This window comes from Copidosoma floridanum, unplaced genomic scaffold (assembly GCF_036245765.1).
Source record: "Copidosoma floridanum isolate Cflo_tuat_1 unplaced genomic scaffold, Cflo_Japanese_pri ptg000021l, whole genome shotgun sequence".
Classification (NCBI taxonomy): domain Eukaryota; kingdom Metazoa; phylum Arthropoda; class Insecta; order Hymenoptera; family Encyrtidae; genus Copidosoma; species Copidosoma floridanum.
This window is the reverse complement of record NW_028321898.1, coordinates 27,852,088-27,879,679: the sequence shown is the minus strand read 5'-3', so window position 1 is coordinate 27,879,679 and position 27,592 is coordinate 27,852,088. Positions and strand designations below refer to the sequence as shown.

At 39.7% G+C, this 27,592-nt stretch overlaps 2 protein-coding genes across 3 annotated transcripts; both read right to left on the bottom strand.

Annotated features, from left to right (window-relative positions):
• Positions 1-2,548: 2,548 nt before the first annotated feature.
• LOC106642557 (putative aminopeptidase W07G4.4) lies at positions 2,549-10,855 on the bottom strand. Of its 2 annotated transcripts, XM_089594151.1 has the most exons (10): positions 10,501-10,855; positions 8,004-8,081; positions 6,905-7,263; positions 5,064-5,348; positions 4,387-4,495; positions 4,162-4,309; positions 3,734-4,077; positions 3,383-3,661; positions 3,069-3,302; positions 2,549-2,995 (listed from the first exon to the last, which is right to left on the bottom strand). In XM_089594151.1, exons 3-10 carry the CDS (start codon positions 7,135-7,137, stop codon positions 2,855-2,857), a joined length of 1,773 nt encoding a protein of 590 aa, XP_089450277.1. In that variant the 5' UTR covers positions 7,138-7,263; positions 8,004-8,081; positions 10,501-10,855; the 3' UTR covers positions 2,549-2,854. The 2 variants fall into 2 exon arrangements, with proteins under 2 accessions (XP_089450277.1, XP_089450278.1); XM_089594152.1 differs by lacking the exon at positions 6,905-7,263 and having other exon boundaries at positions 10,501-10,849.
• A 998-nt stretch (positions 10,856-11,853) lies between these two features.
• LOC106642540 (putative aminopeptidase W07G4.4) lies at positions 11,854-26,420 on the bottom strand. Its single transcript, XM_014357352.2, has 8 exons — positions 26,383-26,420; positions 24,291-24,572; positions 22,744-22,852; positions 20,662-20,809; positions 17,851-18,203; positions 17,451-17,729; positions 14,781-15,020; positions 11,854-12,189 (listed from the first exon to the last, which is right to left on the bottom strand). The coding sequence occupies exons 1-8, from the start codon at positions 26,391-26,393 to the stop codon at positions 11,854-11,856; spliced, it is 1,758 nt and encodes a 585-aa protein (XP_014212838.2). The 5' UTR covers positions 26,394-26,420.
• Between the last annotated feature and the right edge of the window lie 1,172 nt (positions 26,421-27,592).

Sequence of the window (27,592 nt, the reverse complement as noted above, 5' to 3'; positions counted from 1 at the left end):
CCCATCCTCTTTGTCCTTTTGCCTCCTCTTCCGCGAGTCGCTTGTCCGTCTCTATACATTTGTGTGTTGCAAGCCCCAAGGATATACTTACGGGGATGATTGTGGTACCTAATCCTGTCAAGTTGAACTCTGTCGACTCGTGATTATATGCAACTGTGTACTCGTGTCGTAAGGTTTGGTGAGTTTCGGCATGCGAAGATTAGATATTTTTTTTAATGGAAATATCATCAACATGATGGATGTTAGTGAGCAAACTCCATTGAGTATGCAAAATGAGGAGAAGAAAAAAAGGAGAGAGAGAAAGGGATGTCTTTACTTCACCAGCGCGCAATACGTATAGGATTTACACGTACGATACAACCCGTTGATAAGTATACGACCCACGCGGCCTGGGTGTATAGAAAGAAAGGCAAAGCATAAGCTCGGAAGAAAGACGCGTGCATCAGTGCACGGGAAGGTACACGGGAGGGTGAAGGGGCTGGAGGGGAGCAAATAAGCAGAGACTCGCCGTAAAGGAAGAAAACAACGCGCACGGAGGACTATCTCTAGTCGCAAACACGCTCGAGGCGACGAAGCAAAAGGAGAGAAGAAGACACCGGTGGGGAGCAAAAGGAAGAAAAGAAGAGAGCCGCGAGGGAGCGGGAGATGCAGTTGTGCGTTCGCGAGGAAGGCGGAAGGAGGAACCGAAGAGCTCGGCCGCTTGTACGAGAGCGCGCGCTCGAGGGAGAGAAGAGGAGAGCCGAAGGGAACCGGTCCCGGTCACTGGGCCACCAGCCGGCCGTCGAACCCGCCACACACACTTGCCCCCACCCCACCCCTCGCACCCGTACCCACCACCTCCTCTTATTTTCTCATTATTTCTTTCTTTATCTCGGCCTCTGTGTACACTCTTCTTCTTCTTCTTCTTCTTCTTCCTCCTCCTCCTCTTCTTCTTCTCTTCCTCCTTTCATCGCTACTTGCTCGCGCGCGGCTTATCGTCGGAAAGCGAGCAGTCCAGGCTTGTTTATTTTGCACGCGAGAACACGACCGTCACCGTCCCCACACTGCATCGCCTATATACATACATACACCTGGGATCTTTTTCTTCTTTTCCTCATAATATATGCTCTGCTGCTTTTGCTCTTTATTGTTCTTCTGCTTCTTGTCACTCCTGCTTGCCTGAGTTCGTTGATTGCCTCCTTCCCTTCGATTCTCCCGAATTTTTTGCTTTTTCGGGAACGCATGTATAGGTGTGCACGTCTCTAGTTTTCGGTGGCATTGTTTCTTCGTGGGGTTGTTGAGGTGTGCTCTCTGTTTCGCATATATCTATAGATGGGATTTTCCATTGTTACCATTTGGTTTTTATTTTTATGGGAAACATTGTGTTTAAAAAAAAAATCTTGATATTAGAACATACAATACAGTTTAACTTCCTTAGAGCCTCAAATTATGTTTCCTGTACACGTTTTTTTTTTCAGTTCAGTACGCTTAGAGTTTGTTTATTGTACGTAAGGTGAATGTTTTTTAATCGACTGTCGTGACAAACGGGAAGTGGATGGTAAATATTTTGTTTTTCGTAGCATTTGGATGTTGACTGCACCCTGGGCAGGGAAAATACAAGAGCAATCCTTACAGTCCCTTCGGCTGCAAAACGGCCCCAGCGGCGATGGCACTTCTTTGATGAAAACTGCCATTATGTCAAGTACGACAGCTACAAATAATGTTACACTGAAATGTTGAATCAGCTGAGAAATAATAAATATTAATTTCTCAGTTTTGTTTCACTGTTTAAACAAAAGGATAAATTGTTACAGTTTCAGAGTTACAGTATGTTTAACATATTGTTTTCATGATGTTTAATATTGTAAAAAAATGTAATGCCCTGATAAAGGCATTAATTTGTATAGTTTTAAGTATATTTTTCTAAAAGGCCAAAATCAGCACAAAATAATTGTCATAGACAACGCAGTAAATACTTTCAATACATGTATAATAAGTATAGCAATAGCGAGGATGGTAATAATAGTAATAATGACAAAAACAATGGGCAGATCTCCGTCTACATTATTTCTAAATAAATAAAAAAAAATTAAAAAATCGATTATCCATATTTACTTACAATTATCCAACTTTATACTATAAATATATTAAAAATCCAATCTAAACTTTCGTTGCTTCAATTGTATGCAAGCGCCATCCTTCGTTTTACTCCTCAACTTGAGTTCGAAGTATTGATTACCCAAAGGATAATAATTTTTCAAAAGTAAATTCAACTCACCAAGTGTAAATATTCACTACAGTTGAAAGTTTTCTTTTATATTTCAATTTGATCTAATTTGTGAATAACAAATTTTTTATCATCTTCAAATATCAAGCAATAATTTTATTTCGCAGTTGAAAATAAAAATAAAATCTTGTGTTTATTAATATCTAATTTCTAAAAAAATTTTTAACCTTGTATTTATAAAAAAGTAACACATAAACTTTTAAACTTTTCCTTATATTGTAAAAACTTACCCCAATTGTTTGCAGTGCTCAATAAAGTATTTAAATTCAATGAAACATCAACTTGTATTTAAAAATCTCATTTTTTTTTTTTTTTTTTTATTCCAGTACAATATTACATATTATAGGATACAATAAATATTAAAAGGCCATAATGATATGATACAATGGCGCAAAGAACCCAATTGCAAAATTGTTTTGCCTTAAGAAAAAAAAAAAAAAAAGGAAAAGATAATATTATACAACAAAAATACCAAACAAATAGCTCCATGAGAAAAAAAATAAACATTGTAAAAAAAACAACGTGCCTCATCACTCGGAACCTTTGGTCCTGAGGACTCACAAAATCTCACTTGCCCTCTGGAACGTATCACTCAAACATTTTTTCAAAGAAATGTTTTGCGAGTGCGCATATCGTCACCGCATTGACAGTCTTGTTCATGTCCATGGCTGCACTACCGGCAATGTCCAGATGCGTGTACTTGAGCGGCTTCTCCGATGCCACGTCGTGCTGCAATCAAAGATAAATGTTGGTTGTTTTTATTTTAAAACAAGTAAAAAAAAAAATACATCCCAACACGTACCTTTTTCAGGCCAGAAGCAAGAACAAGGAACGCCCCGGCGGACTGGTGGCCCCGTCCCTCGTCCGAATTCTTTTGAATTTGCAAGACATCGATACCTTCGGCTTCGCCCTTCATGCTCTTCAAATCCTCCTTCCTAATTATAGAAACCTCGAACGGATCGGCCAACGACTCCCCTGACTCCTGCAGTTTGTACGCATTTTTTGCCGATCTCGCCACCGAATTGTCCATCGCGATCTGAAAAACATTCGTCCCCATTACCATCCACCCGATGGAAGTATAACTCCCCAATCTTGGTTGTAGAGGCAAAGACCTACCGAGTACCCAATACCGGCGGACGCCTGGGCGTGACCAGTCAGCGTGGCAATGGTGAGCAAGTGGGGATTCACTTCTTTCACGGCCAATTCCTTGAAGCGGCAAAGCAGGTCGGCCATGGCAAAACGGCCCTCGGCGTCGGTGTTGCCGACCCGAACTCGAGCCCCCGACCTCGCTGTGATCACCTCGTCCACGACGTAGGCGTTCTCACCTACGCTGTTTCGCACGAGAGCCAACCCCACCATGACTTTGGTGCCGGATGGTTTGAGCAAGTTCACCGTCTACAAGGTGTTTGTGTCAGGTGATATATGGTCATCGTTTGAACGAACAAAGCGCCCGGAAAATGGTCAAACCTGCATGAAACCGGCAGCGGAAGCGGCTCCACACTTGTCGCGACTCATGCTCGTCATTTTGTTGCCCGTCTTGATGTTGAGGCCCCCGGTGTCCATGGTGACGCCTTTGCCGACGAGCATGATGGTCTCTTTGGCGTTAGTGGGTTCGTAGGTCAGGTAAACGACGCGACCGGCGTGACGAGGAATGGTGGAAGCGGCGCGGTCCACCGCAGCGAAAAGTGGGTACTCTTTTTCCAGGGTCGGGCGGTCCGATGTCACCTGGACGTCGATGGAGGTGCCCTTGAAGAGCTTCTGGATGTACTCCTCGATTTTCGGGGGTGCCATTCTCTCGGGGTCCGAGCCACCTGTACAGTTGGGGAGTTTGGGATTTGTTTTTTTTTTTTTTTTTTTACAATTTGTTGCTTCCAGATGCCGGTGGGTGTACTCACCAATGTCGCGGGCGACGTATCTGCCGCTCTCGAGTGCGGTGCCGAGTTTCACGATGGTCTCGAGCTTTTTGCTGTCGATCGGGCTCCAGATGCCGAGGTACTTGGCTTTGTGGGTACGGTCGTCGCTGATCTCGCGCACCTCCAGGGGCTAGGACACATATTATGACAAAATTAGCCATGACATTCAACTATTTTGTGCTTTGAATTGTGGGGAGGAAAACTTACCACGTAGAGGGCCTCGAGAGCGCCGAGAAGAGTGACCAGTTCCGTGTGCTTGTAACGCGTGTCGGGCAGGAGTATTAATAATGGAGACTTCATCCCAGCTTTCAGAGCTCTGCAATGAAGTACAATCCATTGTTATTCTAACAAATACATTAACCACATTGGATATCAAGAGATTCGCATTAGTTAACGAATGGAGTAATTCAATTAAATAGTTGATTGCTCAACGTGCAAAAATTAATTTGTTTCGAGAACGATGCGGCAGATAAATGCTGTTTTAAAATAGTTATGATTATCCTACGATTACTTAATGCCATTACGAAATTTTGAAATTTCGTGTACGAGACATTGACAAGTAATCGTTGGAAAAACAAAGTAATTATGTTTTTTTATCAAGTTGTTAATTGAAGAGTCCAACAAATTTTCATTGATTTAAAATTAGCTATCGTACAGCGCAATTAGTTATCACAGTATTCACAACGGGCACAACATTGGCAGTGGAAAGATTGTCTTATCATGTATCAACATACCAATGAATGTTATACAAGTTGTGAAGAGAAAAAAAATAATAGTAATGGTGTAGCCAGCGAATTGCAAAGTAATTGAAAAACAAAATTTTGTTACACATAATTACTTTGCCCAACACTGGTTATGGTACAGAAAAAAACAACTGCAGTCACCGTTTCATGCCCTTCATCGCGGCTTCGGTGTACACCCTGACGTCATCGTAGTCGGGGTCCATAGGTCCAGTCGGGCTGTAGACGAATCGCTTGGGGGGTAAATCGATCGGCAAGACGGCACCGTTCTCGAATAGCCCAGAGTCCATCTGAGCATTGGTGGACAGTATGGACTTGAAGGGCTCGGGCTCCTGCTCCCCTGGAGGTGTACCGGAGATCAAGACGATGCCATCGTAATTGCTCGATTCCTTGAGATCCTTAACGATCTTCAGCTCCGTCGGAATGTAGCTGTAATCAAAAGGCAACCTTGTATACCCTAGAGGCATTTTTTTTATTTTCTCTATATTTTTGTTAAAAAATGTCGTACTAAAGAAAAGCACATGCACGAGATACTAAATCGATTAAATGGTAATGTTATTTCTATGGTGTGGACATCATATCGGTATTAGTTAGCTTGGCCAAGCTTATACAAAAGCATCGACACTCCCGTCCACCTCTCCTATGCTCCCTCGCGTGGTTCATGCACAAATCAACGCCGCGAATTATTAACGAGAACAACAGCTGGAAGAGGAAATCCGCAGTGGCGTGCTCTTCGAGATGTACAGTGCTAATTAGCGAGCCGGTACTCTGTCTGGTTTATGGGGGGGCTCGAACACATGCAACGCTGCGGGTATTAACATTTAGATTAACAATGGACAATATTTCAGTGCAACATCTGCGTTTGTCTCTTGTGCTCTCTTTCGTTGATTTGTTATCGGATTTAACAAGCTGCGAGAAAGTTTTTCCGAAAATGTATGTAAACAACAGGATAAAAACTTATTATATAATCACTAAACTGAGAGAAAACAATAATAAACATTACTGTGATAAAATGGTAATCTATTTGGTAGTCAAGAGACATTTTACTGGTTGGAACAATAATTTTTACAGTTTAAAACATTATGTCGTTTTTTATCGTAATTACCTGCAGTAATTTTTTTTTGTTTGAATAAATAAAAAATACTGTCTATAGAATGGTAAAAATTAGGTTGCTAAAAGCATAAAGTCCCTAAATAGCACCAAATTTTCATCCTAGCACAGTAATTTTTTTTTTTTCTCTTAGTATGATGAATGAACTTTAGTGGTCAAATTTCTTAAAATCTAACTTGTAGAATAGTTTTTTTATTTTTAAAACATCTTTGTAATTTTGAAGTAAACGTCAGTAACACTGCTACTTTATAACAATATCGCGATTATTGCGTTGGTATTAATTTGTGATTTTATAAACTCTTGTTCATAAAAATTGCAGCAATTAGTATTATTACCTTGATTCTGAGGAAACAACTGAATTTTTATTCATTCATGACAAATAATTATCAAACTTAGTTCCAGATATCATTCTGTAGTCAAAGCATCAAAGTTTACTAAATAACAATACAAAGTAAGGCCAAGATAGAAAGTACATTAATTATTTAAAATAAAATTTTATGTACAATTAGTTTCTAATCTAAATTATTAATAAAAAACTTGTATAGAGAAATGTAATGATTTAAAAATCTGGGTCGAATGACTAGAGTTAACGTTTAAAATTATCGGTAATGAAATTGAAAAAAGTAATACTCGCTTTAGAGAAATATATTCCCTTATAATTAATTAAAATAATAATACTAAATGATAATCAGTTCATAAAAATTCATGTATTATCAGTCCTAAAACAGTAAATTTCGTTGTTTCAAAAAAATGAGACACAATATTTGGCAAAACAAAGAAGAAAACTTGGATAATTACACAGATTGTTCAACAATAAATTTTAGCAAAAAAAAACCTACAAACAAAAAAAATAAAAATTAAATCAAGACAAGTACGTAGTGACAGTGGAGTAGCTGTAGTAGCTGTAATAGGTGGCAGCCTTAGATTGACTTCGCAGTGCCGTCCCCGTCCAGCCAATAGTAGTCTGTAATCGCGAGAGCGAAAATGCTCGCGACGACAAGGCGCGAAAGTGCCCCACTCGTGTGACACATTTGCAGCAGCTCTCCAAGTTCCATAATTTCGAGGTGGCTCGTCGCAATGTTAATAGACCGATCAAACCAGCTGACATGACTTTTTTCGTTCTTTTCAACACTATTTCGTTATCTCCGGCGTTGGGGATCTGTTTTTTTTTTTTTTTTTTTTTTTCGTTATTACGACAACGCGCAACTGATCAGTCTTTTATGGCTAAGGCCGGCTGAAATGGGAAACAGAACGAAGGATTTTTTTTTACATTTTTTTTTTTTTTTTTTTCGTCTAGTACTAGTCAGGAGTGGAGAAAACGAACTTTCAAATAAGCAAATTTTAGAAAAAAGAAAACGAAAGTTAGTGGAAAAACGGATGATGCACAGAATCAGTTATATGTCGCTCGTGACAGAGATGTTTCTGAAAAATACTTTCTTCGTTCGATTAAACAGTAAGTATGTCGACTTGTTTCTAAAGATATGTTGTATTTTTTTTTTCAGTCGTATAATTTTGAGTAATGACGATTAATTTTAAATGGAAGACATGCATTTATATAACTATGTAGCATAAACGTATTCACGTTCCATATCTTATACTGCACAGGTATGTTTATCGTTTTTTAAATATCGATTGTATAATCATTATTAATTTAGATACTTGAAGTACTCGTCGAAACCCCGAGCTGATAAGAAAAAATAGATAAAGACTTACACTCAAGTACCATCATTTCACAAGTAAAAAAAATTGTTTCTAAAAGATCAATGTGACTAATAAAAATATTAAAAAACATAAAAATAAAACTACATGAACATTTAATCACTTGGAAAAGATTGTATGGAAATGAAACGCAAACAGTAAAGCTTTGACAAACAGATGATTTTTAAGTTTTTTCCCAAGCCAAACAGAAATAAAGTTATCAACGTCCACATCAAAGTAAAAGTAGCTATATACATATGTATGTTTTAAACGTACCTCGTGTCCATGTTTATCTTGGAAAACAAAGTGGTGGTATACTATTCGATCTATACTATTTCTCGCCAATCCAATTTCCTGAAATACGAAAATTATAAGTGAATTTAACAATATTGAATTTAACAATTTTTTAATTTGATTGTTTGAACCAATTAACTAATAACAATTTTGTCAACCTAAATGTCAATGTTGTAATAGAAAAAACTGAATGTTTATTATACGTTGGATATTTTACAAAAACCGCAGTTAATCATAAAGCTTACGGTTAAAAAAAACGCATCAAATTATTTTGAGTCAGAATATTTTTTAATAGGTGTGAGCTTATTTTTCCTAACAACGTTTTCGAGATAAAGACACAATTTTTTTTGGCGTGATCATAAGATGCAATAACGGGCCAAAGTGTCACAACCGTAATGGAAAATATTTAAAAATGTAATTTTTAAAACTAATACCATCTAAGCATTGACTTTACAATTTTTTTACTCTGTACTATCTAAAAGTCTGAGGTTTCAAGCATCTTTCTTTTCTATTTTCAATTTTGCCAGGTAATCTACTAGGAAAATTGAAATTGATAATTTTGTATTCTGCAGTAAATAGGAGTAGTCAATTTTTTACAGTTTGAAATTTGAATGTGACCAGTCACATTATTAATATAGAGCATTTGTCCCTGTAAAATACACGGTCTTTACTGTAGTGTTCCCAATCTTGATATTTTTTTAAATTATCGATCAGGTGACCAGTGTACCAAAGCACCGGATGAAAGTATGTCAAATTACAAACTCAATTTCATTGCAAAATTCCCATTTGAGGATACATAATTTCTAAAAATTACCATTGCAGTATGACGGATCTATTTACAGTAATGATTTTTCGGCGTTTCAAAAAAGATTTTTCAAATTCAATGTTTATAATTTTTTTTTCTCTGTCATGAAGTTGTGTCATGTTTGATCTGTCACGTCAAAAATAGTTAGAAACTTTTGGATTCAGTTCTATTTTCATTTTTCGAAAACTTACGCATTTAAATAAAATTTTTACAAAAGTACAAAACGCATTACGGTAACGACAGGTTCATTATGACCTTAATAGCAGTTTTTTTGCCAATTCTGAAGCTTCATATAGAAATTTTGCAACGAAATTTTGTTTAAAACACCTGCTCCTCACGTAACTTCGTACATTGGGGATATCTGATTGATAGTTCGAAAAACTATCGGCATTAGTTATATTACTGCAGAAGCATAATTGCTTATTTTATCGGAACCAATGGTCAGTATTAACAACGATACTGGCCACATTAGAATGTGAGCCTGAAAAAAATTTGGATAATATTTTCGTTTACTCCAAAATATAAAGTAATAAATTTCAAGTGTCCAAAATAATTAATTAAAACATTTTTTTTGTTGTTCCAAACTGCAAGGAAAAATTGATAACTTCGACTTTCGTTGTACAAAGTAAAAAAAAATTGAAAAGTCAGTGTCTACGTACCAGAAGCGGCAAAAAATAAAATTTTAAAACACTATTCATCATGTGTAATGACATTTTGGCCCATTTTTTCATCTACTTAACGACCATTCAAAAAAAAGTTTTGACCTTGTGACGTACTTTTAACAAAATTTTCAAAATAAATATTAACGAGTGTTGACTGTTGCTATTGACATGTTTAAGAGGCTCTTACCAATCACAAATTCAGTAATAATAAGGTAAAATTTACACGTATGTTAATTAAATAAGATAACTTCTTATTTGAGTTCAAAATTTTGATTTTAACAAATTGATTTCAAAGCTTTTGAGTTTTAGTGCTCTTTCTTACATGGGTCATTGGCTAAGGGTATTTAGACATGAGATTTTCGTTGTTTTCGTCCGATAAGAAGTCGGTAGCCATACTTGACTAGCAGAGCGTGTGTGTTTCATTTTGTAGTAAACAAAAACAAAAATGACTGGGTGATTTTCGTATTTTGGTTAACATTGTTTCTGCGATCGAACACACGCGCTCTGTTATTTTTACAGGGCTACCAACCTACGACCTGACGAAAACTTGAGAAAAGTTCATTTCCAAGTCAGTATCGTCGGTGAAATTACCCTCATTCTACAATAACTAAAGAGCAAGGTTATGAGCCTTCTGTTTACATCGGTAAATACATTAGACTCAATGTATTTTTTTTTTTTTTTTTTTTTAACAATAGATATTTTTAACGGGGTGCTGAAATAATGTTAAAAAATATTAAAAAATCTCAAAATAAATCAAAGATAATTTATGAATCATCCGAAGCTCAATTCAAACAAACAATAAACATAAAAATTATAAATAATTTAACTTTTAGATAAAAAAGGGCAATGGGTTTCCCTTATCTGTAACCACCCATGGGAGTTGCAGACGAAAAACAATAAAGTATATTGGTGGGAGACAACCAGACCAAAGAGAAAAATAACCTCTACGGGAAATAAATATACACCCATTTCCCACAGCATTACAGTTTATGAATATTTTTGTTAAACTTACCTGAATTAAGCTGGAACAGTATAAGGTTTCTCGATACCAATAAACGTACTTATAAAAATGTATTACTGTTCAAAAAGAGTACAAACTATGTTTGATTTTTAATATTACGCTTATGGTACTATGCTACGACCGCGCCCGGTGCGACTCTTTCCCTCTTCGTTTAACTGCAGCTGTCGATCCCACGAGATCTATACGTTAGCCGTCTGTTCTGGACTTGAAAGAAAGTCTGCTTTTGTAAAGTTGCTCTCTTTTTCTATCGGTATTTATTCGTGATTTATCTGTGTTTTTCGTGCGCGAGAGTATAGATAAGTGTGTCCCCTCCCCCTCTTTTTCCCTCACAAAGAAGCTATAGGTGTGCAGATACAGAGAATCGTAGCAGTGCTGCCAATCTTACGATAACAAATTTCGTAAGAACAATGTACGATAGAATTCACTGTGGATGGTCATTTTTTGAGGCTATCTCGATTGAGGGCTACTTGTATTAATATCATTACAAAACTATTACTGTCATTTATGTAAAAATTTCTGAATTATTTATTTTCTTTTACAAGACTCATCATGACGCTATCTTACTCTTTTCAAAAGAAAACTACAGTAAGTGCCATCTGTTGGAATCAGCAATAATTTATTAATTTACGCGTTAAATCTGTTATACCTTCGAACGATGTCGTACGTCGATGTTTAATAATAATAAAACAATGTATAATTTTCTGAGCCGTGAAATAATGTATAAATAATCAATTTTTGAAAAAAAAAAATTTTCAATCTTTGATCTGACAAGTACAAATATTGGAATGCACATTCGATTGGCTGTATTTTGATTAAATAAAACGAGTATGTGTAATATTGTTGATACTTACAAAAATAATTGATTCGATTTGTGATATAAACAAAAATTGTACCCGTGAAATGCAAAAATTCTGCGATTATAATGTTACTTGAATTAGTCACTTGAAAGGTTCAATGATATTTTTAAAATGTAGAGTAAGCTGTAAAACTTTATAGAATAATTATTCAAAAATCAGAAAACTGTGTGAATTTATTAAATAGGTTTCACCAAAAATGTTTTCATCGATGAAACTTGAAACTCTCATATGGATAGCAAGGACTTTAGGCTCGTTATTCTTTATTAAAAACATACTTAAAAAATTTACACACTTTGAATGGTTATTGTTAAAAGTATATCTGATTCCTCTGCATTTTGAGAAAATCCTTGAACCTCCTTATGGAGCACTAAAAAGTCCTTTTAAGAGCATTTTATAAGATATAACGTATAATATAAAAATATACAGTCTTGATAAAAAACATTGGAATTTGTTAAAAAATCATAGAAAAAATCACGCAGTGTTTCCCTCAGCCCCGGCAGGACTTATTGCTCCTCGTACACTCGTTTTGGCAGTTCTGGTCTTCGTGGGCCATCTCGTCAACCATAGATCTCACGGCTTGCAACTGGCAGGCGGTGGAGCCTTTGACGCAAGTGATGGGCTTGCACTCCATCTCGGCGGCTACGCAGGGTGCTATTTCGCAGGTCGGCGGGACCGTGTAAATCGCCAGGCACTTGCCCTGGATCAGGTAACAATAGCCCAGTGCGAGCACGGGGTTCCCGTGGTACGGGATTTCGAGGTGGGTCAGGTGGCCAGCCATGTCTATGTGGGTGTATTTGATCGGAGCCCGGCTGCACAGCCCATGCTGGAACGGAAAGTGGGGTTCGAGGTATGAGGTCATTTGATGAAGGATCGAGGGGGTCTCAAGGTATAGCCAAAAAATCGGTTCAAGTAGAGCTTGATATTAAACGTTGCAATACATTTTTATTTTATTTTTTCATAGATAGAAGTGATTATCAAAATATAACTGGACTGCTCTCACTCACTTACATATGAAATAAAATAAATTTATCTTACATCACATCATTTGCCATGCTATACATGAATAATTAACCTATCAAACGAAGACAAAAAATAACACAGTCGCATATGAGGCACGATCGTTACAATGAACATTTTTTAAAAATAATTCAATAAATTATGAGGTGACATTTATAAAAATATTGTAACTTCTAGAGATCTAGAGTGTTTGATTCTCCGCAAGGTTTTCCTCGAATATCTTGCCGAAAAAGTGCTTGGCTAGAGCACACAATGGCACTGCGTTGGCAGTTTTCGGTGGCTCGGTCGAGCTACCTGCGATGTCTAAGTGCGTGAATTTCAGTGGTTTGCTCGATGTCTTGCCGTGCTGCGAAAAGTTTTATTATTTTAACTATTAAATACCAACGAGTGCTGATCAAATCGTGGAATAATCGGAGGATACAAGGAAAGACGATGGTATACCATGTGCAGGATTTTCTTTGCTCACGTAAAATTTCTTTTGTTTTGTTGCTTTACAAGTGAATTAAAAGACTTGCGAGTAAATACTAATAACCTTATTATTTTTGCTCCTTAATAACGAACAATTGAAAAAAAAAAAAAAAAAAAAAAAAAGTTAAATACTTTGATACTACTTGTGGAACTTTAATAACCCTGAGATGCATCGTTTGTTCAACTGTAAAATAAAAAAATGAAACAAAGTGTGTACAGGTATGTATTTCAAAAGGCTCGATCTCAATTCACGTGCAAAAAGGGGGGAGAGAAAAGTCACTTGGCACTTGAGAATAATCCCCTCGTATTTATACACGCAAACATAACTTTATCGCCAACCCGAGGAGGAGGAAGCTAAAGAAAAAGAGACTCGGTACCTTGTATACAACGAAGAATCCGTAGAGCAGCGGTGAACCAGAAAGGAAGATTGAAACTCTGATCCCCGCAAGCAAGCTCGAGAGGCGGAAAAGAGATACAAGAGGCAACAGCGATACGACGATTCATATCACTTGTATACGTATAAATATATTGAAGAAGAGATTTTTTTCCACAAGAAGCTTATAGAAAAAAGATAAAAAAAACCATCGATCGGATTTAGTGCTCGCGAAGACTCGAGAAGGCTCTGTTTCGACAAGAGTGTTTGGAAAAGTGTGCCGTCCAATGATGATGTATTTTGGAAACTACAATGGGTATTTGTTGAAAAATAAAATATTTATAGGGTTTAAGACTCTTTAAACAAAGTTAGTATGAACTTCTTACTAACTGCTTCAAGGAGTCCAATTGTAGTATAAATAACTCGCTGATTTTGAAAAAGTAACGTCTGGGTAATCGAAATTTAAATTTTTTTTACAACAAACGAACAAAACCGTAGGAGAAAATGTGAAATCAAAAAATCACGTACGATTTATCCGTGCATCTAACCGTTTAATTTTTACATTACGTATACGATCCATGAGTACCAAAAACGGTGCATTAAATTAGCTCCACCACAGTAAGACGGGCAACTGACGATGACAGGGCCCATCAGTGTACACGGCACATCGCACTCGTCGCTCACCCAAACGTACATGTACGCATTCACATACAGCCCCCAATCAAAAGCCTATTTTCCGCGTGACGATTAGCCCCCCTAGAGCACCATAGTTCAACGAACAATACGAGTCTCGCCGCTGCCGTTCGTCGTGAAACCTACGTCGCGTCATCGAATTTCGCGTGTCACGTGCACCAGCGTTTCACAGCGCTAAAGCGATGCCCGAGCCACGTGTGCAAACAACACACACATATCATCACCATACTGGTGATCTTCGTCACGGAAATCGCAAACTAATTGCACGTTGCAGAGAGTACCAGCTGCAGGGATCGCGGTACGTACAATGACACCTGAGACGCATCAGTGGACGCGCGTGTTTTCGACCGGCAATTCGTATGGATGATCCTTTGTTTGGACTTTGCGGCTCGAGGAGATTCGCACGTGAAGAGCGATGGTTCTCCGGTTGTTTTGGATTAATCGTTTGATGTCAAAGTTACATTGCCAATCAACCCCATCGCAAAAGGCCACGTTACCATTTTTGTCGTCCCGGAAAATTTTAGTTCACATGGAAAACAACCATCACGAGGACTTTTACACGAATCTCTGCCACCTAATTGGCTTACATCGAAGTGTTCGATGCAAATGTCATAGAATCCACGCGTCTTACGTGAGCTTACGTGCGTATACGGAGGTGCAGTTATCATTCGGTGCTCCGTCGATCCTATTACGAGCGAACAAAGATTCGCGAAACGAGTTGCGTCACTGATATCGCCATGGTTTGCTAATAGAGCATTACTCGACGTATACATTTCAGGCATCGAAGAGACTCGAGGGAAAAAAGGATGTATAGGAGATGATGTATTATTTTTTCTTTTAAAAGCCCATACATTTAAACTCACCTTGTTCAAGCCGGAAGCCATTAGAAGAAACGCCGCTGGGCCCTGGTGTCCACGCTCGGACTGGGCGCTGGGCTTGCTGCCACCCTGCACGACATCGTCGGCCTCGCACTTGCCCTTGTGGTGCTCGAAGTCGTCCTTCCTCAGGACCGAGACCTCGAAAGGATCCCCCATCACTTCGCCGCAGGCTTGCAACTTGTAGGCGTTCGATATTGTCTTGGCGACTGAGTTGTCGATGGCTATCTGCGCGCGTTAGGACTTGATTTATTTATCGGTGAAAGTATACGCGTGAGGGTGCACGGGACGTTTGTCGAGTGTTTAAGGCTGATTTATAATTTCCTGTGGTTTATTACTTTTTAGTAGAGTATTTCTATGAAGTTGAGTTTCGTAACGGCGGTATTGATGAAAAAAATTTGACACGTTCAAGTACGGAAGGTGGCTTGGGTTTTTTTTTTTTTTTTTTTTTTTTTTTTTTTCATACAAGTCGGGCATCAAAAACTTGAGGATTAACGTCAGAGAAGCAGATGTGCTTTCTTTGGTGACAATGGCGAGGTTTTCGAGAACTTGGCAAGTACAATAAAAACATCCTCAAACAGCCCCGATGACCGAGTGGTAAAAAGCACAAAAGGAAAATGACAAACCAAGAATTTTTAATATCACCGGGGCCGAGTCGTGGCATTATTATTATTAAGCAGGAGAAAGGCGCGAGGAGAAGCAGGAACGTAAGACGCAAGTGGAGAGCTTTTTTATTATGACTTTGGATTTCTTTTTTTTTTCTTCCTCGGCACGTACGTGCAGGGGTGGCGCGGCTCCTTCATTATGATCAAAGGAGTGACTTGCCTTGTGCAGCGACAAGCTTAGCTACTTTGGTGCTCTTGCCGTGTGGGAAAAGCTACCTCTTCCGCGGACGCGTAAGGACACGAGATGGCTTCGGGGTACGGAGGGAGAAATGATGAAAAGAAAACACGCGATGAGTGAGAAAAGGAAGCGACGCGAGTTGGAGGGTTAGTTGCGACTGTATATAAGTGGTTGGTGGGGGCTTGGAATTTTTCATGACTAAAGTCGTTTTGTATTAAGAGAAACACTCGATTGACAAAGTGACAATTGGAGCAACTTTTTATTTCGGCTTTTTGGTTTATACAATTATTTAGAGAAAAAAAAGAAAGAAAAAAAAACCAATAGTCATGAAATCGAGTTTAAATAGTTCTGGAACCTTCGTAATTACGCGGTAGAGAATTTCTTGGAACTTTGAGGTGAAAGATTTGCATTTCCAGCAATCAAAAACAATCATGAGGAAGAAATTAAAACATTTTCTTCAGCTATGTTGTTTTGTAACTTTCTTTTTTTTTTTTTACCTCGTCAAAGTTTTGTACATTTCACAGTTTTCATCCTTCATCCGCACGTTTTACCTTTTCTGGGAATTCAGACGGAAAATCGGCTTGATGAGAGCTCCCGTATCTTTTGTGAAAATTAATTCACATAACATGAAAAACTGCGGATTATTTCGTGAATTTTTTAGCCGCTTTTTCTTCGTGGAAGAGCAGACATTTTGAGTAAATATTTTAAACGCACTCCCGACGCAGCGACGACGCTCAATGGGGAGGAAATGAAAGGCAAAAGAATGAGCTACTCGAGTCAAGTCGTCGTTGGGAGAAGAAGAAGACGACGAACAACAAAAAAAAAGCCAAAAATGAAAGGACTCGTTTCCTGCCGTATTTTGATAAAAATGCAGAAAGGAAGCGTAGTCGCTCGCCGAAGAAAAAAGCCCGAGTTCTCTTGTAGACGACGTAGCGAAAAATGCGCTTCCGGCCAGTGAATCAAATGAATTATACGCGTGTCTCTGCGGAAACGCGGGCAAAGAAAGACGCGAGGGCCGTTAGGAGGTGACGATGATTAATAGTGGCCAAAGAGAAAAGTGAAAAATCGACCGGCTTTATTGAAAGTAGCTCGTGTAAATGGAGAAACGGGAGCTCGCGAATCTTTCAATTTCAGGGAGAGCGTCTTTGAAACTTTTCTTGCTAATCATCGCTTTCCCTTGGCTGTAACGTGGACCGCGCACTTTGACACCTACACTTGACTTTTTTTTTTTTTTTTTTTTTTCTTCAGTGCCTCCTCAACAGGAGGTAGGAAGGGGTTGGGGATCGAAGGTGGCGATAAATTAAAGGCTTTCACGAGCGCGGGTTAACCAATCCCAATTTAACTGTTTGAGTTTGACAAAGTTCGAAGTCTGTTCCATCAGAGGGGGTTGAGTTTCAAAGGTAACTGGAAGAAAAGGTGTGGCGTAGGGTATGTGGGTTAATAAAATTTAAAAAAAAAGTGGAGTAATGTTAATAAAGAGGGACGTGATTGTTGTACTTTGGGCGTGCTTGCGTTACAAAGATACCTAGAGTGGCGTGTTTTACCTCGTCGGAAAATTAATTTAATCAATTTAGCAGATGGGCAGTTTTTATCATGGTTCTTGTCTAGTTTTTAAAAGTAAACTATATAAAAAATTACCGAAACGTCTATTGTAAGGAGAAAAACCTAATTTATTTACGCTTCGAAGATTAACAAAGTCATTGAAAAAACATGAATAATCCTCGACTTTTCGTGCAGTTTTCCACCGATTCCACTGTACTCTTGGATCGTCATTTTTTACGTTACAATAAAACACATCCGTAAAGCCCAACTTACCGAGTATCCACAACCAGCGGAGAAAAATGCGTGCCCCGTGAGGGTGGCGATCGTCAAAATGTGGGGATTCACCGAAAACATGGCCATCTCCTTCACGTGGTAGAGAATATCCGCCATGACAAAACGGCCCTCGGAGTCGGTGTTGCAAACTCGAACCCGAGCCCCGGACCTCGCTGTGATCACCTCGTCCACGACGTAGGCGTTCTCACCCACGCTGTTTCGCACCACTCCGAGAGCCGCGACCACTTTGACCGTCGGTGGTTGCAGGAGATTCACCGTCTACGACATCGTTGGTAATAATAACTGTCGATTGCCCAACTCTTACATTTAATTATTGGGCAGTTATGAATATACTGCTAATTTGGCTGAAGCAAAAAAAAACATGAAATGAAAATACTACCTGCACGAAGCCGGCAGCCGCAGCGGCTCCACACTTGTCGCGGCTCATGCCCAGCATGTTGCAGCCGGTCTTGATGTTGAGGCCCCCGGTGTCCATGGTGACACCCTTGCCGACGAGCATGATGGTCTCGAGGATGCAGGTAGGGTCGCGTGGCTCGTAAGTCAGGAATATGATTCGCCCGGAGTGACGGGGAATGACCGAAGCAGCGCGGTTCACCGCTGCGAAAAGTGGGTACTCTTTTTGCAGGATACAAGGGTCCGATATGACCTGGACGTCGATGCACGTACCCTCGAAGAGCTTGTGGATGTACTCCTCGACTCTTGGGGGTGCCATTCGCTCGGGGTCCGAGCCACCTTTGGTTGCAACAATGTTACCGGTGTGTTATTTTCATGTTATGCCCAACTCGATTGAAGAACATTTTAACTTTAATATTACGTTTCTTGTGGACTCTGTGAGCTAACATGTAAAAACATAATTGCTTTTGTTTTCTGTAAACCGACAATAAATTTTACCCTGGAAACTTCAATTACGACGTACAGGCAGAAAAGGTGAAATACAAGAATCTTCTTGGTATATTTTCATTTTGCTGATTGGTGTCATTGTGCTTACGGAAGAAAAGCCCTTCAAAACCTTTTGTGAAGATGTAATGGAGTCTAGAACTTCGTACGAATATACATACATTGCAAGCCCGTCCTTTTACCATGTGATTTACAGAAACTTACACGTAAAATATTGTCATTTTCTAAAATATTCAAAAAACATAATCCAGAAAACTACAAACAAATCATACTTATTTGTAGCCGTCAATCCTTCGTCGTATCCATGAAACTGTGATACGTACAAAAATTTATCGCCAATTTACAGTCTGAATGAGATAGGGGGTAAAAAAAGAGGAAACCAATAAAAAATCCCCGTACCATTTAAAATATGGAGTTCCTGGTAGACTCAGCCGGAGAAGAAAAACAATAGAGTCCATCGCGAATAGCCAAACAAATAATCAACAAATTCCCAATCCCCATAAAACGACTATACACCACATCTCAGCCGCACACTCGCACGTACACGCAAACAAATACACACGCAACGCAACGTCGGGCGAAATTCAATTTTCGATTTTCGATCGAAATTCAATCAGCCGAACTTCCGCTGTACCAGTCCCCCTCCCCCTCCTGCTACAACGATCCGATACGCGCGTACATACATGTATTCGCACACGCGCGGGCAAAGGGCGCATATCGTCGCCGAGAATGGGATAGTCGGAATTACGCGACTGATTCCGGGTCCTCGAGCTACATTATATACTGCTGCGAACGACACAAAGTGGAGCACGGCACACACGATGGCTCTTGATGTGAGGTTTGGATTGCACTTCCCTGCACAACCCCCACCCCCCCCCCCCCCCATCGCAAGCATTTAAGTTTCATAGTCCTTATTCTTTCGGTCTTGAGGCTTGATTTTTATTCCTCGAGGCAGGAGGATCCCGAGTGAATCGAGTTGACGATGTACCAAATCGAGCCGAAAATTCAGCGGCAAACGTTTCCATTCATAAATCACGGCTGCTCGACCGGCGCTTCAACTTCCCACCACTTATTTCCCCAAACGCAGTCTTGAGCCACTCGACCTATTACCACTGTACACACTCTGGCCAGCCTCGATCTTCCTCCACCCGTCACCAATTCGTTCTCGGATCGCACCCCTGGGACAGCTCGGCGGGAACAATTTTTCGTGGCGGACCGACCGCGGCAATTTTCCCGCGAACGATAGCTCTCCGGTGCTTTTTAAATTTGTCCTTTCCTCGAGCTTTTTTTCCTTGTCCACGAGTGCAATAAAAAAAGAAAAAAAGAAAGGAGGGCGCATTTATCGATGTACCGCAGAAGTGTGAATCCCGAAAAAAAAGGAGACGAAGCGTCGGTGCTGGGAAAAACAACGCATGACAAGGACAGACGCCCCGAAATCTGTAAGAAAGAAGGGAGGGAGAGAGAGAAAAAAACACGGAGGAGACGAAGAATAAGTAACACGCCAAACACCGGGGTTCCATTAATCCATCGTCTCCAGACAACCCTTTTTCTATCGGCTCGGCCAACTTTGCGCTGATCCGGAAACTTTTTCTCGCCCAGTCGAGGGAGAAACGGGCACGATGACTCGTCGCTGGGTATATCCGAAAAGTGGATGAGCGTAAAGGGAGGCACGGAAGCGTGCACGAGTCGAGACGAGGGTCCAGACGCGCGCGCGTGACGGACTCGAGGCTCAATTAGGACGGAATGACTTTTCACCGGTGGGATATGAGCCTCGTTTGTTTGCCCGTCTTCCGGCATTCTTTCCTCGACTCTTATTCGTCTTCGTGTCTGTCTGTCTCTCGTAAATTGTGACTTTACTCCCTCGACTTTTTTTTTTCTTCTTCTTCTTTTTTTACTTCGAAAGGAAAACATTATTTCGTCCATTGAAAAAAACAAAAACAAACATTTTTAAAGAAAATGCACTTTTTTGCCACAGCCTACGAGGTGATGATCAACAGACCCGAAACATAAAAAATTCATCTCCATTTTATCCTTCTTCCAGGTATACGTAAGTCGCTGTTCGATACTCTGCAGAAGCGCAAGGACGAATTCATTCCTGACGCTGTACATCGAAAGGGGGTGCATCCTCGGCTTCGAACACAACTCGCCACTTTGACGACCCCCTTCCCCGGAATGACCGTACCACCAAACTCCCAAAATTCGTAAAACCATCAAGACCCCAAACTTCTCGGCAGATCAGCGCAAGAAACCAACCACGTCGTATACGTATATGTATATGCAAGGTGCAACTCACCGATGTCGCGGGCGACGTATCTGCCGCTCTCGAGGGCAGCTGCGAGCTTCACCACGCCCTGGAGCTTCTTACTGCAGATCGGACTCCAGATGCCGAGACAGTTGGCCTTGTGGGTGCGGTCGTCGCTGATCTCGCGTACCTCCAGGGGCTAGGGTGGAAGAGGCGAAGGAGACTGTGAAATCGCAGACAAGATCCCTGGCGTTTCGTTGCAATATTGGCTAGGCAAGAGCAAGGGGGGGGGGTTGTTTCGTTCGGACTAATATTGGAACACTCGGTGGATGGGGCAGCCTCGAGGCTTGTCGAGATTTCTCGGTTTCTTTGGTAGATGTGGAGTATACATGGATAGACGAGGAGTGGTTTGCTGGGACCGTGGGACAATTTCGCTGAGGGCTGGTTTATTCATCGAATGCTGTTTTATTGTCCTGCTTGGGTGTGGGCATAGAAATATATGCGAGTCGATGGTAGGAAGTGATTGAAATTAGGTTTTTTTTTTCTTTTTAGCGAAGATTCGTGACTGCCTCGATGATTTTCCTGCGTGTACTTATTTTCTCGAGTTACTTTACAGAATTATTATTACATTAAATACTCAAGATTTTATCATTTTCTTGAATTTCAGTAGAATCAGATGGATTTTGTTCAGTACGTTTTCTAATGGTTCGATTGAATAAATCTTTACAAAAATGATTATGTGGACATCTAATTATTTTTTTGTTTAAAAACAAAACATCTGTTTTTAAAAAAGAAAAAAAAATTGAACAAAAAACAATTGATTGCTTAAAAACTAATTTTATCATGCATGCAAATAAATCTCTTGGCTTAATTTCAAGCTCCGATGGAGCAATATTTCCGTAATCTCGGGCAGTTGTAAATTAGCAGCAGTAAATTGCCGGAGCTTAGAGTAAGAAATTTAATCAATAGACTGGTAGTTCTGTCAGTGTTCCTATACCGGTAACCGCAACCGCAATTGCATCCATATCCGTAGCTTCCGTGTTAACACAGAGTTATAAGACTCTTAGAATTAAAATGATACTTGTTTCTGGATTGTCGAGTTATCGCCCTAAACTCCGTAGCCGATGAATTTCCCGTTACTCGCGATTCATCTGCAGAGCCAATACATTTTGTTACTGTTATCAAAATATTAGGTACACTATCATCGGATTTTAAAATAACTTTTCGTAATAATATATTACAGAAAAAAACGAAACTCTTCTACCTCGATGTTTATCCCAAGGGGCTGTGCACCCTTGAAGTCATTAAAAAAAATTTGTAAGTCATTCTAAGTCTTTTAAAGATCTCGTAAGTCACCAAAAGACTCTAGAGTGCCCAGCCCCTCGGTTTATCCTCGTTTTAATTAAGCTCGAAGAACCTCCGATACGTCTTGGACCAAGTCGACTCGTGTATACTCTGCCATAAGTTCGAGCACAACAGTGTATACAATACATGTACATAAGTGTAAAGCGTGCATGTGACAGAAGGAGGAGTGGGGGTGGTAGCGGTCCAAAGATCGATTTGGACAGCCACTGTGTACCTACAAAGACAACGACGACGCCCGCGAAACTTTGTCCACGTGGGGGAAGGAGCAGCTGTTGAGTTTCGCGATCGTTTGATTAGAACTGGACCTGATGACATTGGCATGGTCGGTTTGGGGTTGGCCATGTGTACGTTTGAAATGGGGAGGGTGAAATAAATTGTTGAAATTATATTGAACAGGGTAGGGTTATTTTATACGGGTAGAAAAATCTGGTAACTTGTAGAAATAACAATATTAACGACACAAGCACACATCATCTGGGTCAACGTGAGAATATTGCATAAACTACATTAAACAGTACAGGGAACGCGTGTCCTGGGTAGATTGTTGTCTCCAGACTTGAAAGCAATGATTTTTTGGAGTTTGAAATACTTAAAAAAATTTTTTTTCTGGCATGGTGGAATTTTTTGTGCCAAAAAAAGCAGTACGTTTAATTTCAAAGTATTTGAAATTATACATTTCAATACTTTTAGTTGCACTTGACGGGTAAAATTGACAATGTTAGGATCGTGACACAAAATTCATTTTTTGAACAATTGCTGTATACTCACCACGTACAAAGCTTCCAAAGCTCCGAGTAAAGTCACGAGCTCGGTGTTTTCGAATCTAGGGTCCGGCAGTAGTACCAGCAACGGCAATCTCACTCCAGCTTGAAGGGCACTGCAAAAGTAAAACAAATTTTTTTCTCTTACAATAAACATTTGTAGGTTTTTATGATGCAAAAAACAAATGTCAAATATATTCTTGCTCATCAAAAAAAAAGGAAAAGAAAACAGACGCGACATCCTTTACCTATGCACGAGAGTTGAAAAAGTTCAAGAAAGTCACGTGGCATAAGCGCGAGAAAAAATGTCCATAAAAAGTATTCGAAATATGTGTATCGCAGCGTTTCAGGGGGTGGGGAGGCCAGAGGGGGTGAACCCCCCGAGTTAATCGATTCAAACTTTGGAGCGCGTGCGGTGCTCGAGAAAACGTGTTGCGCCCCACTCGAGCCGATCGTTGTGCGAAAGTTTTGTTTCACCCGAGTATGCATATACAAGAATGCTTTTATTTACGAGTTGCTGGGACAAAGTTTTCGTAAATGGGGATGACGATGGCATTAAAGGAAAGTTTCCCGAAATATGCTTCTGATTCTTGTAGAATCCCCCCCTTCGGCTCTACCGATCCTCGACGGATTCACCACTCCAATTAGCTTTTTCACGAAAGTCAGCACCAGCCACTCGTACGCTGACATCCCAACTTTCGCCACGAGCGATATTCCGAGCGAGTATGGAGGAAAGAAAGAGGGAGGAAATGAAAATCCCGCTACATCCAACTTCACCTACTCTATAAGCGCACGTCGGAATCGTACTCCATATAACCTTTCGCCCTCACTCGTGCGTGTCCATATGCATATGCTCCCACGTATATTCGGGCAAGAACTTGCTTCTGGCAAGTTCTGAACTTACTACCGCCAAGATAAAACTGCGCTCGGTATCTTACCCTGTGCCAACCGCAGGAGGGCTGAATCTCTCTTGCTCCGGGGACATTATATTGTTGAAGAGAAAACTGGGGGATTAACGTCGCGTTTCGTCACGACTTTTTCACACGAACAAATCCACCTGTACTTCCAACCAAATCGAATATTACTCACCAAAAGTACATACATATTACACGCACGCGTACCACTTTGCTTCGCCGGAAATTACAAACTCGAACTTTGGCTTGTCACCTGCGCCGGGGGGGCATTAACGCTAATTTGGTTCACGCGGCGTCATACATGACACACGATCGGAGCCCCAAAACAGGTGTGCACGTAAAACCTTTGGTAATTCATATGCATACGATGCACTTTGTATCATTTGCATAAATATATGGGGGCACTCGTGAATAATGTTATGGAAATGACGAGGCGCGTGGGGCTCGCTTGAACTGTTTGGGAATGTATTTGTCAAGCTCGCATGTTAATTTCTCACCCGGGACGCTTAAAATCCTGATGCGTTACAGAGTGGTAGTTTGTGTAATTTGGGACCACTGAACGGGGGTTAAATTTAGAGTTGTACAATATTTTTGAGACAAAAGGAAGAAAAAAAATACGAATAAAAAACGAGTCGCGTACCGTTTCATGCCCTTGACGGCAGCATTGGTGTACACCCTGACGTCATCGTAGTCGGGGTCAATGTGTCCAGTGGGACTGTAGACGAGTCGCTTGGCCGGCAGGTTTATCGGCAGGACGGCTCCTCTCTCGAACAGGCCACAGTCGAGTTGTGCGCTGCAGAAAAGCACCGACTTGAAGGGCTCGGGCTCCTGCTCGCCCGGAGGTGTGCCGGAGACCAGGACGATGCCGTCGTAGTCGGGGCTGCAGATGTTTGGCTCGATTCGTAGCTGTGACGGTATGTAACTGCAATTGGAATTTTTGTTTTTGTTCATTAAAATGGTTGTGAGCGGAAAATGTTCAACAAAGACGTATATGAAGCTCAATTCATCATGTTCTAGAAAACACGGGGCAAAGTTGTGAAAAGGAAAAAAAAAAGGGGGAAAAAAAAGAGCGATGTGCGTTGGGGGGAGAAGTAATTTTTAACTCGAGAAAATAACATCGACCGCAAGAAAAGTGCAGCCGAGTTAAATGGACCGCTAGGTACGTGAGTGCATTTCGGCTCACGTACACATACACAGTCGAACTCGAGTATCGGGAGACTTCATCCCCGCAGGGTGGGTTTTTACTTGGCTCTCCGCGCGATACTTGGCTACGAAATGTTTTTGAAGGGAGTGTTATTAATGGTCGGGCGTATATAACGTACAAATAATTTGTTTTCGGCACAAGATACTTTAAACGTAAATTATTGAAAGCAACAACAAAAGAAAGAGAAAATAATATTTGGGTATTCTAGTAGATAGGATTTAATTAAAATTCGAGACAACACAATGAGCACAAGAGTGGTACAGCTACATGGGATTTAATGCTCGAAGAAATTTCAGATGGGCATAACCAACTTGAATAATTCAATTATTTACGGGTTTCAAGTTAATTATCCGTTCTTCGGTCTTTTGCGCCGGAAAGCCTTAATAGCAACAAAGCTTGAGTGACGATTAATTTCTGCTCCCCGGGGCCGAGTTCAAGCAAGTGTATCGCCGAGGCAAGGGGAAATTACCGGTTCGCGGGAGCACGAAATCCAAACTTTGCGCGCCGTGTTGTATCGCGAAAATTATATTTACCGAAAGCCACGGGGACTTGGCGTTGACGGAAAAGTTTTACACTATTCTCTTTGGTAATAGTTTGCAAAATTTTCAGTTTGTTGGGTATAAAGTTGTGGGATATCGTGGCGGATGATCAATTTGTTGGGGTGAAAAAATCGACGAGCCCGGAAAAGTTTTTTTTTGCGCTTTTGTAAGGCGATGGAAACTTTTTCTCGCATGTGGAGAGTTTGTGTTTCAAAACATGACTAATTTGCGTTTTCTGCCAATAATCATTATTTTCAAGGAAAAATGGTTCAGCCGTAAACTGATTTCAAAAGTTAAACTAACCTTCTCGAGAAAAACTATATTTTGTCAGAAAAAACTGTACTTCGGGCTTTTTTTTTTTAAATTGATACACGAAAAAAAAAAAAATTGTGCTAAACTTCAAGGTCAGGTACAATAAAACGACTGCCAAAAAATCCAGTCCTACGAATTACTGGTGATTGAAAAAACAACGGTGGCTACACTCGCGGATGAAACAATTTTAGCTCGCCAGTTAAGATTATTTTTATCTTATCAACTTTCTCCTATAGGCGGGCAGATTACTAGGTAATTTTAATTAAAATTGCTGATAAACGCAATGAAAAGGTTAAATGTTCACCAGCGCTCAATCAACGAGAAAAATTGTCTTTCTTGTGTGCCAAACACTTATGATTACTTCAGTGCTTTTAAAAAGTGTGAATAGCTTGAGCTACCTAATGGGATTTCGTTTTAATTGAAACGCCAGTCGTAAGACACTTGAAAATAATCATAAAAAAATTAAGTACGTAACGTGGATGAAAATCATTTTGATCTCACAACACGTGCGTGAGCTAACGAGCATCGTTAGTGCGCCATAAAGATGTAAACATTAAAGCCGATAACTTGACCCAAAAGTCGTGCGTTCTCTTCAAAAGTTAAAGAGACGAGAGCACGGGCACACATGTACAAGCTATAATGATAAAATTAGCCGCTAAATCTGTGGTGAAACTTACCAGGTGTCCATCGTGGTTGACTCAGCTTGACAGTCCAATACCGGTTTTTCACGATTCGCTGAGCTGCGCCGGCTACTACAGCTGTGGTTGTATTTACACTTTAAACGCTATCGACAAAAGCACAGCCTTGTTTTCTTTAAAATATTATTATTGCTTTTTCAGACATGTCTAATAGTTATTACGCATATAACCTTGAATGTTGCGATGTACCGCTGATGTATCGACTAACGAAAAATATATGACTGTCGAAGCCATATACTAATATATATCTTGGTCACTATTTCAGCAAAAAAAAGGCACTAAAGTACCTATTGCAATAGTTGAGATACTTATTGATAATTTTTTTTGATGATAAAAAAGTATGTTCAGGTAATTCATACACGAGATCATCGATACCATCAATCAATATCGATAATTCTATTGTTATTTAATTTTTCTAAGAAATTTTTTATATGAAGATGTAGTTATTTCATACTTTAATTTAAATACAATTAAAGAGATCACCCGGTTATTGGTTCCAAATGTGGTTAAAGGGATTCTTTTTTATTAATAATTTATCTTATGTTCATGACATAAAATTTTTTTTTTACTCATTTGTGTACATTTACAAAAAAATATGCAAATAATTTTTTTTTTTTTTTTAAATAAAACAATTAAAAATAAAACATACAACAAAAAATATTTTTGGGAACTATGTACATATCTAAACGTGGCATTTGTACGCAAAAACTATACTGAGTATGTGGTAAGGGTACGTTTTTTTTTATTCATCATCTATTTCAAGTAAATATAAAAATTTGCAAAACCTACGTTTAAAAAAATAAAATGACACAACTTTTTTGTCAGTGTGCAGGACAAGTTATAGACGAAAGTAATTAAGATTTATCATTGAGCTAATAATTTTCTCGGATGAAATGTTTAAAAGGCATACTGCTAATTCATGATTAGGAACTCACCAAAAAACACTTAACAAAAATTCCTTTTTTTATTGTTACTTTATTTGTTACAAAATAAAAAAAGGATGTACACCTCTATTAGTTGGTAAACTCTATAACCAACACTACACTCTCTGACTTACAACTTAAGTTCGTACCTTCGTACCTAAAAGGTATAGTGCGAGCTAACAGTCAAGGTTGCCAACAAAACAAAATAGAACAAGGTGCAATTTTTGGCGGACCGTTTAAATTAATACTAGAATCCTGTTTTGGGC

What these genes read in the sequence shown, in the direction of transcription:
- LOC106642540 (XM_014357352.2), bottom strand. An exon ending in CCGCTGGTTGTGGATACTCG is followed by an intron (nt 15,021 to 17,450) that starts GTAAGTTGGGCT and finishes TAACGCGCGCAG; the next exon opens with ATAGCCATCGACAACTCAGT. An exon ending in TGGCTTCCGGCTTGAACAAG is followed by an intron (nt 12,190 to 14,780) that starts GTGAGTTTAAAT and finishes TTTCCGTTCCAG; the next exon opens with CATGGGCTGTGCAGCCGGGC.
- LOC106642557 (XM_089594151.1), bottom strand. Translation starts at nt 7,137, where the DNA reads ATGTCAGCTGGTTTGATCGGTCTATTAACATTGCGACGAGCCACCTCG. An exon ending in CTCTCGAGGCCCTCTACGTG is followed by an intron (nt 4,310 to 4,386) that starts GTAAGTTTTCCT and finishes TATGTGTCCTAG; the next exon opens with CCCCTGGAGGTGCGCGAGAT. An exon ending in ATACGTCGCCCGCGACATTG is followed by an intron (nt 4,078 to 4,161) that starts GTGAGTACACCC and finishes CCAACTGTACAG; the next exon opens with GTGGCTCGGACCCCGAGAGA.